The 15,715-nt window shown below is 43.6% G+C and overlaps 1 protein-coding gene across 1 annotated transcript in view; it reads right to left on the bottom strand.

Moving 5' to 3' along the window:
* The window catches only part of ift140 (intraflagellar transport 140 homolog (Chlamydomonas)), a 279,472-nt gene that overhangs the window by 78,760 nt on the left and 184,997 nt on the right, over positions 1-15,715 (bottom strand). Inside the window, exon 19 of the mRNA XM_073060034.1 lies at positions 8,434-8,611. Coding sequence (XP_072916135.1) covers positions 8,434-8,611 — 178 coding nt within the window. The remainder of the gene's footprint in view (positions 1-8,433; positions 8,612-15,715) is intronic.

The following is a 15,715-nucleotide window of genomic DNA, read 5'->3' as shown; positions in this document are numbered from 1 at the left end:
TGAACTAAAACCATAAGACACACAGTAGGAGCAGAATAAGGCCAGTAAGCTCCATCATTCCATTGTGGCTGATTTATAATCCCTCTCAACCCCATTCTCCTGCCTTCTCCCTGTAATCTTCAATGCCCTGATGAACCAAGAACCTATCAAATTCTGCTTTCAATATACACAACGACTTGGCCTCCATAGCCATCTGTGGCAATGAATTTCAGAGATTTGCCACCCTCTGGCTAAAGAAATTCCTCCTCATCTCTGTTCGAAAGGGATGTCTTTGAGGCTGTGCCTTCTGGTCCTAGATTCTCCCACTGTTGGAAACATTCTCTCCGTGTCCACTTTATCCAAGCCTTTGGAAGGTTTCAATGAGATGCCTCCTCATTCTTCTATAGCTGCTACGGTGAGTTTCATCTCTATAAAGCCCTGGTTAGCTCACACTTGGAATACTGAACAGGTTGAGCACCCCTTATCCAAAATGCTTAGGGGTGGAAGCATCTTCCTCACCACTGACTCAACCTGAAATTAACCTTAAGGGAATCCCACACAAAGACTCCCAAGTCACTTTGTGTCTCAGATTTTTGAATTTTCTCTCCACTTGGAAAATAGTCCACACTTTTATTTCTTCTAGCAAAATGCCAGACTATATACTTCCTGACTTTGTATTCCATCTGCCAATTCTTTACACATTCTTCTAATCTGTCTAAATTCTTCTGTAGCCTCTCTGCTTCCTCAAAACTACCTGACCCTCCACTTATCTTCGTACTGTCTGCAAACATGACCACAAAGCCATCAATTCCATCATCCAAATCGTTGACATGTACTATAAAAAGAAATGGTTCCAGCTTCAGAATCCACATCCAATCCTCCCATATAAAAGTCAAATTGAGTTCCTTCTCCCAATCCTGTTTAATTTTAAGTAAAGGACGCTTATCCCATTGTAATAATAAATTATAAATTCTTTTAAAATTATAAAATCGATCTGTGCTAGTCATTCACTGATTCAATTTAAAATTGTACATCATTACCATTTGATGAAGGAGAGACTTTCTAAAATATTTCCCAATGTTAACAAGTATTGTGATAGATGTAAAACTGAAAAAGCTACACTGACACATTTGTTCTGGTCATGTTCTATATTAAAACAGTTTTGGAAGTCAGTCTTTTCGACAATTTCTAAAGCACTCAGAATCAACTTACAACCTAATAAATTGACTGTGTCTTTTGGAATAATTCCTCAAAATATCCATGGTATTTCTGTGTCTGACCAACATGTTATTGCATTTGTTACATTGATAGCTAGGAGGGCCATCTTGTTACAATGGAAGGATATATCAGCTCCTACTTTGTCATAATGGTTCTCTCAAGTGATGCTGTGTCTTAGCTTGGAGAAAATTAAAAGTCGAACCTTTGAACCTTTATTTGATTTTGAGATGGGGCTCATTTGCTCGTTATTATCATTTCAGTTAACTGATAGATTTCCTCCACGATTTAAATATAAATTTTTTTTCATATATCTTTTTTTCTTGTTGGCGGTTTGATGTTTATTTTTAGAAGCTTTTTGTATGATGCATGGCTCCGGAGTTGTACCTCCAATGGGTTTCTTTTTTTCCCCTCACTTTTCTTGCTTAGTAGGGTTTTTTTTCATTCACAAAATTTTCAATCTTTAAGGTAATTTCTTTTTTGAGGCATTGTAAGTGGTGTTACTTCGATGTACTTGTGCTATTTTTGAATAATAATAATAATAAGACTTGAAAAGTGGTTCCAACATGGACCTCTCTGGAACACCACTAGTCACCAGCAGCCAACCAGAAAAGGCCCCCTTTATTCCCATTCCTTGCCTCCTGTTCAATCCAAGCAAAACACACAAAATGCTGGTGGAACGCAGCAGGCCAGGCAGCATCTATAGGAAGAAGCACAGTTGATGTTGTGGGCCAAGACCCTTTGTCAGGACTAACTGAAAGAAGAGATAGTAAGATATTTGAAAGTGGGAGGGGTAGGGGAGATCCACAATGAAAGGAGAAGATAGGAGGGGAGGGATGAAACTAAGAGCTGGAAAGTTGATTGGCAAAAGGGATACACAGCTAGAGAAGGGAGAGGATCATGGGACGGGAGACCTAGGGAGAAAGAAAGGGGGAGGGCAGCATCAGATGGAGATGGAGAGCAGGCAAGGAGTGATTGTGAGAGGGACAGAGAGAGAAAAAAGAAAAAAAGGGGGGAATAATACATACATACATACATACATACATACATACATAAATAAATAAATAAGGGATGGGGCAAGAAGGGGAGGGGGGCATTAATGGAAGTTAGAGAAGTCAATGTTCATGCCATCAGGTTGGAGGCTACCCAGACGGAATATAAGGTGTTGTTCCTCCAACCTGAGTGTGGCTTCATCTTGACAGTAGAGGAGGCCATGGATTGACATATCAGAATGGGAATGGGACGTGGAATTAAAATGTGTGGCCACTGGGAGATCCTGCTTTCTCTGGCAGACAGAGTGTAGGTGTTCAGCGAAACGGTCTCCCAGTCTGCGTCGGGTCTCACCAATATATAGAAGGCTACACCGGGAGCACCAGTCACAATATACCACACAAGCCAACTCACAGGTGAAGTGCCACCTCACCTGGAGGGACTGTCTGGGGCCCTGAATGGTGGTGAGAGAGGAAGTGTAAGGGCAGGTGTAGCACTTGTTCCGTTTACGAGGGTAAGTGCCAAGAGGGAGATCAGTGGGAAGGGATGGGGGGGGACGAATGGACAAGGGAGTCACGTAGGGAGCGATCCCTGCGAAAAGCAGAGGGGGAGGAGGGAAAGATGTGCTTAGTGGTGGGATCCCGTTGGAGGTGGCGGAAGTTACAGAGAATTATATGTTGGACTCAGAGGCTGATGGGGTGGTGGAACCCCATCCCTTGTGGGGTGGCGGGAAGATGGGGTGGGAGCAGATATGCATGAAATGGTAGAGATGCGTTTGAGAGCAGAGTTGATGGTGGAGGAAGGGAAGCCCCTTTCTTTAAACAAGGAAGACATCTCCTTCATCCTGGAATGAAAAGCCTCATCCTGAGAGCAGATGCGGCGGAGACGGAGGAATTGTGAGAAGGGGATGTCATTTTTGCAAGAGACAGGGTGGGAAGAGGAATAGTCTAGGTAGCTGTGAGAGTCAGTAGGCTTATAGTAGATATCAGTAGATAAGCCATCTCCAGAGATAGAGACTGAAAGATCAAGAAAGGGGAGGGAGGTGTCGGAAATGGACCAGGTAAATTTGAGGGCAGGGTAAAAGTTGGAGGCAAAGTTAATGAAGTCAACGAGCTCAGCATGCATGCAGGAAGCAGCGTCAATGCAGTCGTCGATGTAGCGAAGGAAAAGTGGGGGACGGATACCAGTATATGCTTGGAACATGGACTGTTCCACAAAGCCAACAAAAAGGCAGGCATAGCTGCGACCCGTATGGGTGCCCATGTCTACACCTTTGGTTTGGAGAAAGTGGGAGGAACCAAAGCAGAAATTATTAAGAGTAAGGACTAATTCCGCTAGATGGAGGAGAATGGTGGTAGAGGAGAACTAGTTAGGTCTGGAATCCAAAAAGAAGCGGAGAGCTTTGAGACCTTCCTGGTGGGGGATGGAGGTATATAGGGACTGGACATCCATAGTAAAAATAAGACGGTGGGGGCCAGGGAACTTAAAATCATTTGAAAAAAATTCAAAGTGTGAGAAGTGTCACAAACATAGGTGGGAAGGAATTGAACAAGGGGAGATAAAACAGTGTCGAGGTATGCAGAAATGAATTCGGTGGGGCAGGAGCAAGCTGAGACAATGGGTCTACCTGGACAGGCAGGTTTGTGGATCTTGGGTAGGAGGTAGAAACGGGAAGTGCAGGGTGTGGGAACTATGAGGTTGGTGGCAGTGGATGGGAGATCCCCAAAGCTGATAAGGTTGGTGATGGTGTGGGAGACAATGGCCTGGTGCTCCTTAGCGGGGTCATGATCGAGGGGTAAATAAGACGAGGTATCAGTGAGTTGTCGCTGTGCCTCGGCAAGGTAGAGGTCAGTATGCCATACTACAACAGTGCCCCCCTTATCAGCAGGTTTTATCGTAAAGTTGGGATTGGTGCGGAGGGAGTGGAGAGCAGAGTGTTCGGAAGGAGTGAGGTTGGAATTGGAACAAGGTGTGGTGAAGTCTAGACAGTTGATGTCTCGTCAACAGTTAGCAATAAAGAGATCCAGAGCAGGCAGAAGACCAGAGCGGAGTGCCCATGAAGAAGAGGGGGTCCAGTGAGGGGGCAGTGAGATCTTGATGTGCGTCATGACGAGCCTCTCGAAACACTTCATGATGATGGATGTGAGTGCAACAGGATGGTAGTCATTGAGGCAGGACACTGAAGACTTCTTCGGCACGGGGATGATGGTGGTGGCCTCGAAGCACGTTGGAACGATGGTGCTGCTCAGGGAGATGTCAGTGAGAACATCTGCTAGCTGGTCATCCTCTAAGCACTCTACCAGGAATATTGTCTGGTCCAGCAGCCTTCCGTGGGTTGACCCTGCACAGGGCTTTTTTCACATCGGCCACAGTGAGACACAGCACCTGGTCATTTGGAGGAAGGGTGGACATCCTCGCTGCCATGTCATTTTCTGCCTCAAACCAGGTGTAGAAGTTATTCAGCGCATCTGGAAGGGAGGCATCCCCCACACAGTCAGGTGATGTTGTCCTGTAATTGGTGATGTCCTAAACGCCCATCCACAAGCGTCGCATGTCGCCGCTGTCCTGGAAGTGGCTGTGGATTAGCTGGGTGTGTGCACGCTTTGCCTCTCTGATGGCTCGGGACAGTTTGGCCTTTGCTGTTGTTAGAGATGCCTTGTTGCCTGCTCTGAAGGAGTCACGGTTCTTCAGCAGTGCATACACCACTGTGTCAGAGAGATGACTTCTTCCCTGTAGGCCACCTCGTTATTGTTTGAGATTAGGCCAATCAATGTAGTGTCGTCAGCAAATTTAATTAGCAGATTTGAACTGTGGGTGGCGATACAGTCATTGGTATTCAGGGAGTAAAGGATGGGACTCAGTACACAGCCCTGAGGGGCTCCTGTATTGAGAGTGTATTGGAGGTGAGGAAGCCCACTCTTACAACCTGCTGGTGATCTGACAGGAAGTCCAGGATCCAGCTGCACAAGGCAGAGTCAAGGCCGAGGACCAGATGGACTAAATCCCAGAGTCCTAAGAGAGATTGCTGAAGAGATAATGGATGCATTGGGCATGATCTTTTAAGAATCACTTGATTCTGGCATGGTCCCGGTGGACTGGAAGATTGCAAATGTCACTCCACTCTTTAAGAAGGGAGGAAGGCAAAAGAAAGGAATTTATAGGCCAGTTAGCCTAACCTCAGTGGCTGGGCTAACTGTTGGAATTCATTATTAAGGATGAGGTTTTGAGGTACTTGGAGACTAATGATAAAATAAGTCAAAGGAAATCTTGCCTAACAAATCTGTTAGAGTTCTTCGAGGAAGTAACAAGCAGGGTGGACAAAGCAGAGTCAGTGAATGTCATTTACTTAGATTTTCAGAATGCATTTGATAAGGTGCCATACATGAGGCTGCTTAACCTAAAATCCTATGGCGTTACAGGAAAGATATTTGGCATAGAGAGTGAAATGGCTGACAGGCAGGAGGCAGCAGGTTTTTCTGACTGGCTGCCGGTGACTAGTGGTGTTCCTCAGGTACTGGGACCTCTACTTTTCACATTGGTTGTCAATGATTTCGATAATGGAAATGATGGCTTTGTGGCAAAGTTTGCGGATGATTACGAAGATAGATAGAAGGATAGGTAGTGCTGAGGAAGCAATGCGTTTGCAGCAGGACTTCGACAAATTGGAAGAATAGGCAAAAAAGTGGCAGATGGAATACAGTGTTGGGAAAAGTATGATAATACATTTTGGTCAAAGGAACAATAGTGCGGACTATTATCTAAATGGAGAGAAGGTTCAAAATCCATTTTGCCCACATCCAGCTTCCAGTTAAAATCCATTTTGCCCATCACCCTTACACTCACGGACATCCGGCTTCCAGTTACGTCCATGCACTCTGGAAGGTCCCTGTTCCCTTCCAACTCTGACTCTGGAATATTCCTAATTTTAGTTTGTTCACCAAAAAAAGTTCCAAGTAAGTGTATTATCAAAGTACATATATGTCAACATATACAACCCTGAGATTCATTTTCTTGTGGGAATACTCAATAAATCCGTAATAGAAAAAGTGAAAGACAACACCAAATGGACATTCAACCAGTGTGCAAAAGACAACAAACTGCAAATACTAAAAGAAAGAAATAATAATAATAAATAAATAAGCAATGAGTATTGAGAACGTGAGATGAAGAGTCCTTGAATTTTGAGTCTTCAGGCTGTGGGAACAGTTCAGTGATGGAGCAAGTGAAGTTGAATGAAGTAATCCTGTCTGGTTCAAGGGCCTGATGGTTGAGGGTTAGTAACTGTTCCTGAACCTGGTGCTGTGGGTCCTGAGATTCCTGTACCTTCTTCCTGATGGCTGCAGAGAGAAGGCAACATGACCAGGGTGATGGGGACCCCTGATGATAGAAGCTGCTTTCCTGCAACAACGCTCTATGTAGATGTGCTTTAATGGTGGGAATATCTGACTCACTCGAAATGCTGGGGGAGCTCAGTGGGTCAGGCAATATCTACGGAGGGAAATAAATGGTCGACTCTTTGCCTGAGACACTTTATCAGGACTGGAAAGAAAGAGGGAAGTGGCCTACTGAGTTCCTCCAGCATTTTGTATTACTCTGGATTTGCAGCATCTGCAGAATCTCTTGTGTTTAGATTATTTAACTCAATCTAATTTCAGGTTCCCTGGCCTCCATCTTTACATTTTTACTATGGATGTCCAGTCCCAATAAACCTCCACTGCCCCCCCCCCCCACCACCACTCTCCTCCGCCTAGTGGAATTTGTCCTCACTCTAAATAATTTCTCCTTTGCTCCTCCCACTTACTTCACTCAAAAGAGGTAGCCATGGCCACTCACAGCTATGCTTGCCTGTTTGTTGGCTATGTGGAACAGTCTATGTTGCTTGCCTACACTAGTGTAGAGAGAGTTAGGAGTCGTTGTGAAAGACTCCCAGAAGGTTAATTTACAAGTTGAGTCTGTGGTAAAGGCGGCAAATGCAATGTTTGGTTTATGTTGGGGGAGCAGCATCAGTGCCGGTGATGCAAAAAGACAAATAAGCTCATCAAAAAGGCTGGATCTGTCCTTGCCTACAACCTGGACTCTTTTGAGTTAATGGTGGAGAGGAGATCACTAACAAACCATTATCCATTATGGGCAAACACGAGGAAATCTGCAGATGCTGGAAATACAAGCAACACACACAAAATGCTGGTGGAACGCAGCAGGCCAGGCAGCATCTATAGGGAGAAGCGCTGTCAACGTTTCGGGGCGAGGACTGATGAAGGGTCTCGGCCCAAAATGTTGACAGCGCTTCTCCCTATAAATGCTGCCTGGCCTGCTGCGCTCCACCAGCATTTTGTGTGTGTTGCTCTCATTATGGACAATCTGGCAATCTGACCTACTGAAGGTAGGAAGGTATGACAAGGAAAGCACAGGAGTGCCCACAGGACTGCTTTGAATCGGTGGACTGGACTGTATTCAGGGATTCATCTTCGAACCTGGATGAGTATACTGCAGTTACTGACTTCATTAAAACCTGTGTGGATAGGTGCATGCCCACAAAGTACTTTCCCAAACTAAAAGCCATGGATGAACGAGGAGGTACGTCATCTGCTGAAGGCTAGATCTGTGGCCTTCAAGTCTGGCAACCCAGGACTATACCACAAAACCAGGTATGATTTGCGGAGTGCTACTTCAAGGGCGAAGAGACAATTTTGAATTGAACCTCTGCTGCTAAGTTAACAAATTTCATGTCACATGCTGATGATAATAAACCTGATTCTGATTCTGAATGTGCACAGTATATGGAATAAGGTAGATGTACTTGCAGCACAGTTGCAGATTGGCAGGTATGATGTTGTAGGTATCATAGAATCTTGGCTGAAAGATTAGAAGTGGGAGCTTAATATCCAAGGATACACATTGTATTGAAAGGACAGGTAGGAAGGCAGAGTGGGTGGCATTGCTCTGTTAGTAAAAAATGAAATCAAATCATTAGAAAGAACTGACATAGGGCTGGAAGGTGTTGAATCATTGTGGAAAATGGAGGACTATGTGGGAGGGAAGTATTAGATTGATCTTAGAATAGATTAAAAGATTGCCACAACATCGTAGGCCAAAGAGGCTGTACTGAGCTGTAATGTCCAATGTTCTATAAGTATGGGCCCAGAGACATCAAATGCCATTTAAGGCACTTAGCCATTTGAAATGAAAGGCTATCTGGGGATATTAGATGGGAACAGGTAACAAGACGAAGCAGATTCCTGCACATACCAACATTCCCAGCTGCACAGCCAGCATGGCCACTCTTGCATCGAGTTCTGGTTGCTGTGCAGCCTGCCGCAGGGCTCTGGCTCCCCGGGCATGGCCCATGTTTCCCAGGCACACCTTGGCCACATCGAGCCTCCGAGTCTTCACGCACATCCTGGCCATGTTCTCCCACACAGCCTCACTGCAGAGAAGAGCAGAAAAGTCCATTGTTGAAAATTACTGTCAAGGTATTCCATCTTGTGTTGCCATAGCAACCATGTTGTCTCTCAGGACACACTGTTTGGGCTCAATTTAAACTGGATGGCACTTAGAGAAAGCAGATATATTGCAAATTTCCCCTACCGTAATAGACCGTAATAATGTAATATTGTCTAATCTAATGTAATATTGACATGAAAACTGTTAGATTCTAAATAATGGGCCATTAAAGGATAAGTTACATATAATTATAGTTTGAAATGTAGATTCTATTACAGAGGTCACTTCAGTAGCTTAGCAGTTAGTATGACGGTATAATAGATCGAGGCGTTTCGGAGTTCAATTCCAGCTCTGTCTGCTCTCCGGTTTCCCCCGACAGTCCAAAGATGTACCAGGTAGTACGTTAATTGGTCATTGTAAATTGTTCCATGATTAGGCTAGGTTTAAATTGGGGATTGCTGGGCAGCGCAGATCAAAGGGCCGGAAGGACCTTTACCACGCTGTATCTCAATAAGTAAATAAACTATATAATAATACACAATGTAAAAACCGTAGACGACAGAACAAACAAAATACAAACAATGAACAGGGCATTTTTAAAGATCACCACTTCTGCCACCGATAATTTGAAGGCTCTTTAAATTAATTTTTCCCTAAGCTAAATCTACTCTAAGATTTCCACAATTTATAGCTATGACCACAAGCTGTCCCTTTCCAGCACTGGGAATTTTGTGTAACACAACAATTTTCATTGAAATTATAAATACTCTTGGAATAAGAAGGGAATTAAGTACATTAGCAAAATAAAGCAAATATTGAAAGTCTGAAATAAAAAGATGAACTATCTGTAAGCATCAGCATCTGTGGAGAGATACAGATAACATTTCAGAGTGATGAGGTGTTGTCACCATGAGGTCCACTATTACAAAACTTACCATCACTCTAACAGACGAAGAAGAAGAATAGCCCTTCACATGGTAGTGGAGTTATCAGGGCACCGTCTTTTGACGGCGTTTCCGTAGCAAGCTATTCTTGTTTTTACGAGGCCGAGTCGCTAGCTCGACACTCAACCTGACTTGGATTCGAACTCGGGAACCTTCGCTCCGGAGTCCGGCGCTGATATTATTGCGCCACCAAGTGGGATATCACTCTAAAAGATTAGCTTTATTAGTCAAACGTACAGTACATTGAAACATAGCGTAAAATACATTGTCTCAGAATCAGAATCAGGTTTCATATCATTGGCAACAAATCTGTTGTTTTACAGAGGCAGTACATTCAAATACATCATAATAAAAAACTGTAAATGACAATAAGTATATATTAAAAAAGTTAAACAAGTAGTGAAAAAAAACAACAAAATAGTGAGATCGAGTTCATTGTCCATTCAGAAATCTGATGGCAGAGTGGAAGAAGCTGGTCCTGAAATGTTGTGTGTCTTCAAACTCCTCTACCCTTTCCTTGATGGCAGCAATCAGAAGAGGGCATGTTCTGGGTGATGGGGGTCTTTAATGAGAGATGCCAACCTTTTGAGGCATCGCCTTTCGAAGAGTCCTTGATGCTGGGGAGACTTATTCCCACGATGGTGCTGGCTGAGTTTCCAACTTTCTACAGCTTTTTCTGATGCTGTGCGTATGGCCCCTCCATACCAGACAGTAATGCAACCAGTTAGAATGCTCTCTACCGTACATCTGTAGAAATTTGCAAGAGTCTTTGGTAACATACCAGGTATCCCCTAACATACCAGGTATCTTTGTCAAATTAAACCAGTGAGGATTGTGTTGGAGGCAGCCACGCTTCTGGTACCAACATAGTATGCCCACAATTTACTAACCCTAATCTGCACACCTTTGGAATGTGGGAGGAAATCCATGTGGTCACGAGGAGAATGTACCAACTCCTTACAGACAGCAGTGGAACTGAACCCAATGTTATTGCTGACACTGTAATTGTGTTCCACTAACCACTATGTTAACATGTCACCCATGAATGCATCGGCCAATAAGGAGACATAAGAGACTGCAGATGCTGGAATTTGGAGCAAAAATAAAACCATCTGGAAGAATTCAGATGGGTCACGCAGCATCTGTACAGTACTGTGCAAACTTAGGCACACATATATAGCTAGGATGCCTAAGACTTCTGCATGGTACTGTATTTGTCAACGTGGAGTGGAAAGTGAGTTTGTAAATCTGGTGGGAGCAAAGGATGTTGGGAGTGGCGAGGGTAGAGCGCCATGAGAGGGGTATAGGACAGGTAGCAGAGCGGGAGGGCCTGAGGCAGGGAGGTGGGGTAGTGTTGGTGATTTGAGGCAGCCTCACCCAGCCCTGAGGCACCAGACAAGGTCACTTGATTCCAAACAATTGGTTTATTGATCATTACAGAATGTCTCTCTGGTGCTTCCTGCTTCCTTTGCCTTTTCCCAACCATGATTTCCCCTCTCCCTGCCCCCTTCCCACTTTCATTCCACAATAAAGATACAGTTTAGAATCAGATTTAACATCACTCACATATGTCAGGACATTTGTTTTTATTTTGCAGCAGCAGTACAGTGCAATACATAAAGCCTTAGGTCACCTATCTATATATACAGTGGCATGCAAAAGTTTGGAACCCCTGGTCAAAATTTCTATTACTGTGAATAGCTAAGTGAGTAAAAGATGAACCAATTTCCAAAAGGCATAAAGTTAAAGATGACACATTTCTTTAATATTTTAAGCAAGATTACTTTTTTTATTTCTATCTTTTACAGGTTTAAAATAACAAAAAAGGAAAAGGGCCCAAGCAAAAGATTGGGAACTCTGCATGGTCACCCCCTTTGGCAAGTATCACAGCTTGTAAACACTTTCTGTAGCCAGCTAAGTGACCTTCAATTCTTGTTTGGGGGATTTTCGCCCATTCTTCCTTGCAAAAGGCTTCTAGTTCTGTGAGATTCTTGGGCCGTCTTGAATGCACTGCTCTTTTGAGGTCTATCCACAGATTTTCGATGGTGTTTAGGTTAGGGGACTGTGAGGGCCAAGGCAAAACCTTCAGCTTGCGCCTCTTGAGGTAGTCCATTGTGGATTTTGAAGTGTGTTTAGGATCATTATCCTGTTGTAGAAGCCATCCTCTTTTCATCTTCAGCTGCTTTTTTTTTTACAGACGGTGTGATGTTTGCTTCCAGAATTTGCTGGTATTTAATTGAATTCATTCTTCCCTCTACCAGTGAAATGTTCCCCATGCCACTGGCAAGCACAAGCCTAAAGCATGATTGATCCATCCCTGTGCTTAACAGTTGGAGAGGTGTTCTTTTCATGAAATTCTGCACCCTTTTTTCTCCAAACATACCTTTGCTCATTGCGGCCCAAAAGTTCTATTTTAACTTCATCAGTCCACAGGACTTGTTTCCAAAATGCATCAGGCTTGTTCAGATGTTCCTTTGCAAACTTCTGACGCTGAATTTTGTGGTGAGGATGCAGGAAAGGTTTGCTTCTGATGACTCTTCCACGAAGGTCATATTTGTGCAGGTTTTGCTGCACAGTAGAACAGTGCACCACCACTCCAGAGCCTGCTAAAACTTCCTGAAGGTCTTTTGCAGTCAAACAGGGGTTTTGATTTGCCTTTCTAACAATCCTAAGAGTAGTTCTTTTGGAAAGTTTTCTTTGTCTTCCAGATCTCAACTTGACCTCCACCGTTCCTGTTAACTGCCATTTCTTAATTACATTACGAACTGAGGAAACAGCTACCTGAAAATGTTTTGCTATCTTCCTATAGCCTCTCCTGCTTTGTGGGCATCATTTATTTTAATTTTCAGAGTGCTAGGCAGCTACTTAGAGGAGCCCATGGCTACTGATTGTTGGGACAAGGTTGGGACAAGTCAGGGTATTTATAAAGCTTTGAAATTTGCATCACCTGGCCTTTCCTAACGATGATTGCAAACAAGCCATAGCCCTAACAAGCTAATTAAGGTCTGAGACCTTGGTAAAAGTTATCTGAGAACTCAAATCTCTTGGGGTGCCCAAACTTTTGCATTGTGCTCCTTTCCTTTTTTCACTCTAAAATTGTACAAAACAAAAATAATAGACTAATCTTGCTTAAAATGTTTAAAAGAATGTTTCACCTTTAACTTTATGACTTTTGGAGATCAGTTGATCTTCTACTCACTTGACTATTCACATTAACAGAAATTTTGACCAGTGGTGCCCAAACTTTTGCATGCCACTGTATGTGCCTAAGACTTTTGCACAGGACTGTATTTTTGTATTTTATTTTTAGCAATATAATGTGGAGTAGGGCCTTCTGCTTCTTTGAGCCATTCTGCCCTAGCAAACCCCGAGTGGTTGCTGGGGCGGCATTTAGGTTAAGTGCTAACCTAATCACAGGATAATTTAAAATGACCAAGTGACCTGCTGTACATCTTTGGATTGTTGAGAGGAATACCGGAGCACTGAGAGAAAACCCACACATTGCACAGGGAGGAAGTATAGAGTCTTCTTACAGAAATAAACTGGAACTGAACCCCAACTCTGGAAAGCCTCAAAATGCAATAGTGTCGTGTTAACCGCTATGCTACCTTGGTGCTGTGGTGTGCAGAGGCAAAAGGATAGTCAACATTTTGTTTGAGACCTATATGAGAAGACTCAGTGGAACTGAAATGGTTAATGGAGTGGGGGGAGAAATGCAAATCTCTGAAGTGGCCTTTGGAGTGGATCAGAGGGCAGTCCCAGATTAGAGAACATTCATTTAGAACAGAGATTAGGAGGAATTTCCTTAGTCAGAAGGTGGTGAATCCGTGAAATTCATTGCCACAGATGGCAGTGGAGGCAAAGTCATTGGGTATATTTAAAGTGGAGGCTGATAGGTTAATGATTAGTCAGGGTGTCAAAGGTTACAGAGAGAAGGCAGGAGAATGGGGTTGAGAGGGAAAATAAATCAGCCATGATAGAACGGCAGAATAGACTCAATAGGCCAAATGGTCTAATTCTTCTCCTATATCTTATGGTCTTATCAGCTTCCCTTTCCATTCAAAGAATGAATCTGAGCATTAAGTGAAGAACTGAAAGATGTGATCAGTGTAGTCTAAAACAGGGTATGAAATATCAACTCATCAGAGTGAAAATTGTGTTTTTTTTATTGTCACATGTACCAAGGTAGTGGAAAAACTTTGTTTTGCATACTGTTTATTTAATTTTCAATACATCAGTACATTGATGTACTATAAGGGAAAACAATAAGAGTGCAGAATAAAGCTTCACACACAAAATGATGAAGAAACTCAGCAGGTTGGGAGTGTTGTGGATAACGTGGAGGGCTTTCAGAGGTTACAGTGGGACATCAATAGGATGCAAAACTGGGCTGAGGAGTGGCAGATGGGGTTCAACCCAGCTAAGTGTGAAGTGGTTCATTTTGGTAGGTGAAATATAATGGCAGAATATAGTATTAATGGTAAGACTCTTGGCAGGATGGAAGATCAGAGAGCTCTTGGGGTCCGAGTCCATAGGACACTCAAAGCTGCTACACAGGTTGACTCTGTGGTTAAGGAAGCATACAGTGCATTGGCCTTCATTAACTGTGGGATTGAGTTTAGGAGCTGAGAGGTAATATTACAGCTATATAGGACCCTGGTCAGACTCCACTTGGAGTACTGTGCTCAGTTTTGGTTGCCTCACTACAGGAAGGATATGGAAGCCATAGAAAGGGTGCAGAGGAAATTTACAAGTAAGTTGCTTGGATTGAGGAGGATGCCTTATAAGAATAGGTTGAGTGAACTTGGCCTTTTCTCTTGGAGTGACAGAGGATGAGAAGTGACCAGATAGAGGTGTATAAGATGAGGAGAGGCACTGATCGTGGATAGTCAGAGGCTTTTTCCCAGGGCTGGAATGGCTAGCACAAGAAGACACAGGTTTAAGGTGTTTGGAAGTAGGTACAGAGGAGATGTCAGGGGTAAGTTTTTTACGCAGAGTGGTGAATGCATGGAATGGGCTGCCGGCAACAGTGGTGGAGGTGGATACGATAGGGTCTTTTAAGAGACTCCTGGATAGGTACATGGAGCTTAGAAAAATAGAGGGCTATGGGTAACCCTAGGTAATTTCGTAAGTAAGTACATGTTCGGCACAGCTTTGCGGGCCGAAGAGCCTGTACTGGGCTGTAGGTTTTCTATGTTTCTATATCAGGCAGCATCTATGGAAGGGAATAGACATTTGACATTTCAGGCCAAGACCCTTCATCAGGGCTGGAAAGGAAGGGGGAAGAAGCCAGAATAAGAATGTGGGGGGAGGGCAATAAAGTGTTAGAGTTAGGTATTAGAGTTACTTGTCAGAGTTACAGAGTTGAATTGAATTGACTTTATTTCTTACATCCTTCACATATATGAGGAGTAAAAATCTTTATGTTACGTCTCTGTCTAAATGTGCAATGTGCAGTCATAGTAATTTATAATAATTTATAATAAATAGAACAGTCAATGTAACATAGAAATACACTCAAATCAGCATGAGTTAATCAGTCTGATGGCCTGGTGGAAGAAGCTGTCCTGGAGCCTATTGGTCCTGGCTATTATGCTGCAGTACCGTTTCCCATATGGTAGCAGCTGGAATAAATTGTAGTTGGGGTGACTCGTGTCCCCAATGATCCTTCAGGCCCTTTTTTCACACCCGTATTTGTAAATGCCCCGAATCATGGGAAATTCACAACTACCGAAACGTTGGGCTGTCTGCACCACTCTCTGCAGAGTCCTGTGATTAAGGGGGGTACAGTTCCCATACCGGGCAGTGATGTAGCCAGTCAGGATGCTTTCTATTGTGCCCCTGTAGAAAGTTCTTAGGATTTAGGGGCCAAACCAAACTTCCTCAACCATCTTGAGGTGAAAGCAGTGCTGTTGTGCCTTTCTCACCACACAACTGGTGTGTACAGACCACGTGAGGTCCTCAGTAATGCAGGTGCCGAGGAACTTAAAGCTGTTTATCCTCTCAACCCCAGATCCATTGATGTCAATAAGGGTAGGCCCGTCTTGATTCCTTCTGTATTCCACAAACAGCTCCTTTGTTTTTGCGACATCAAGGGAGAGGTTGTTTTCTTGACACCACTGTGTCAGAGAGATTACTTCTTC

The sequence above is a fragment of the Hemitrygon akajei genome, chromosome 11 (genome assembly GCF_048418815.1).
Source record: "Hemitrygon akajei chromosome 11, sHemAka1.3, whole genome shotgun sequence".
Taxonomy (NCBI): domain Eukaryota; kingdom Metazoa; phylum Chordata; class Chondrichthyes; order Myliobatiformes; family Dasyatidae; genus Hemitrygon; species Hemitrygon akajei.
The sequence above is the reverse complement of the archived record's forward strand: the minus strand, read 5'-3'. Positions and strand labels throughout refer to the sequence as shown.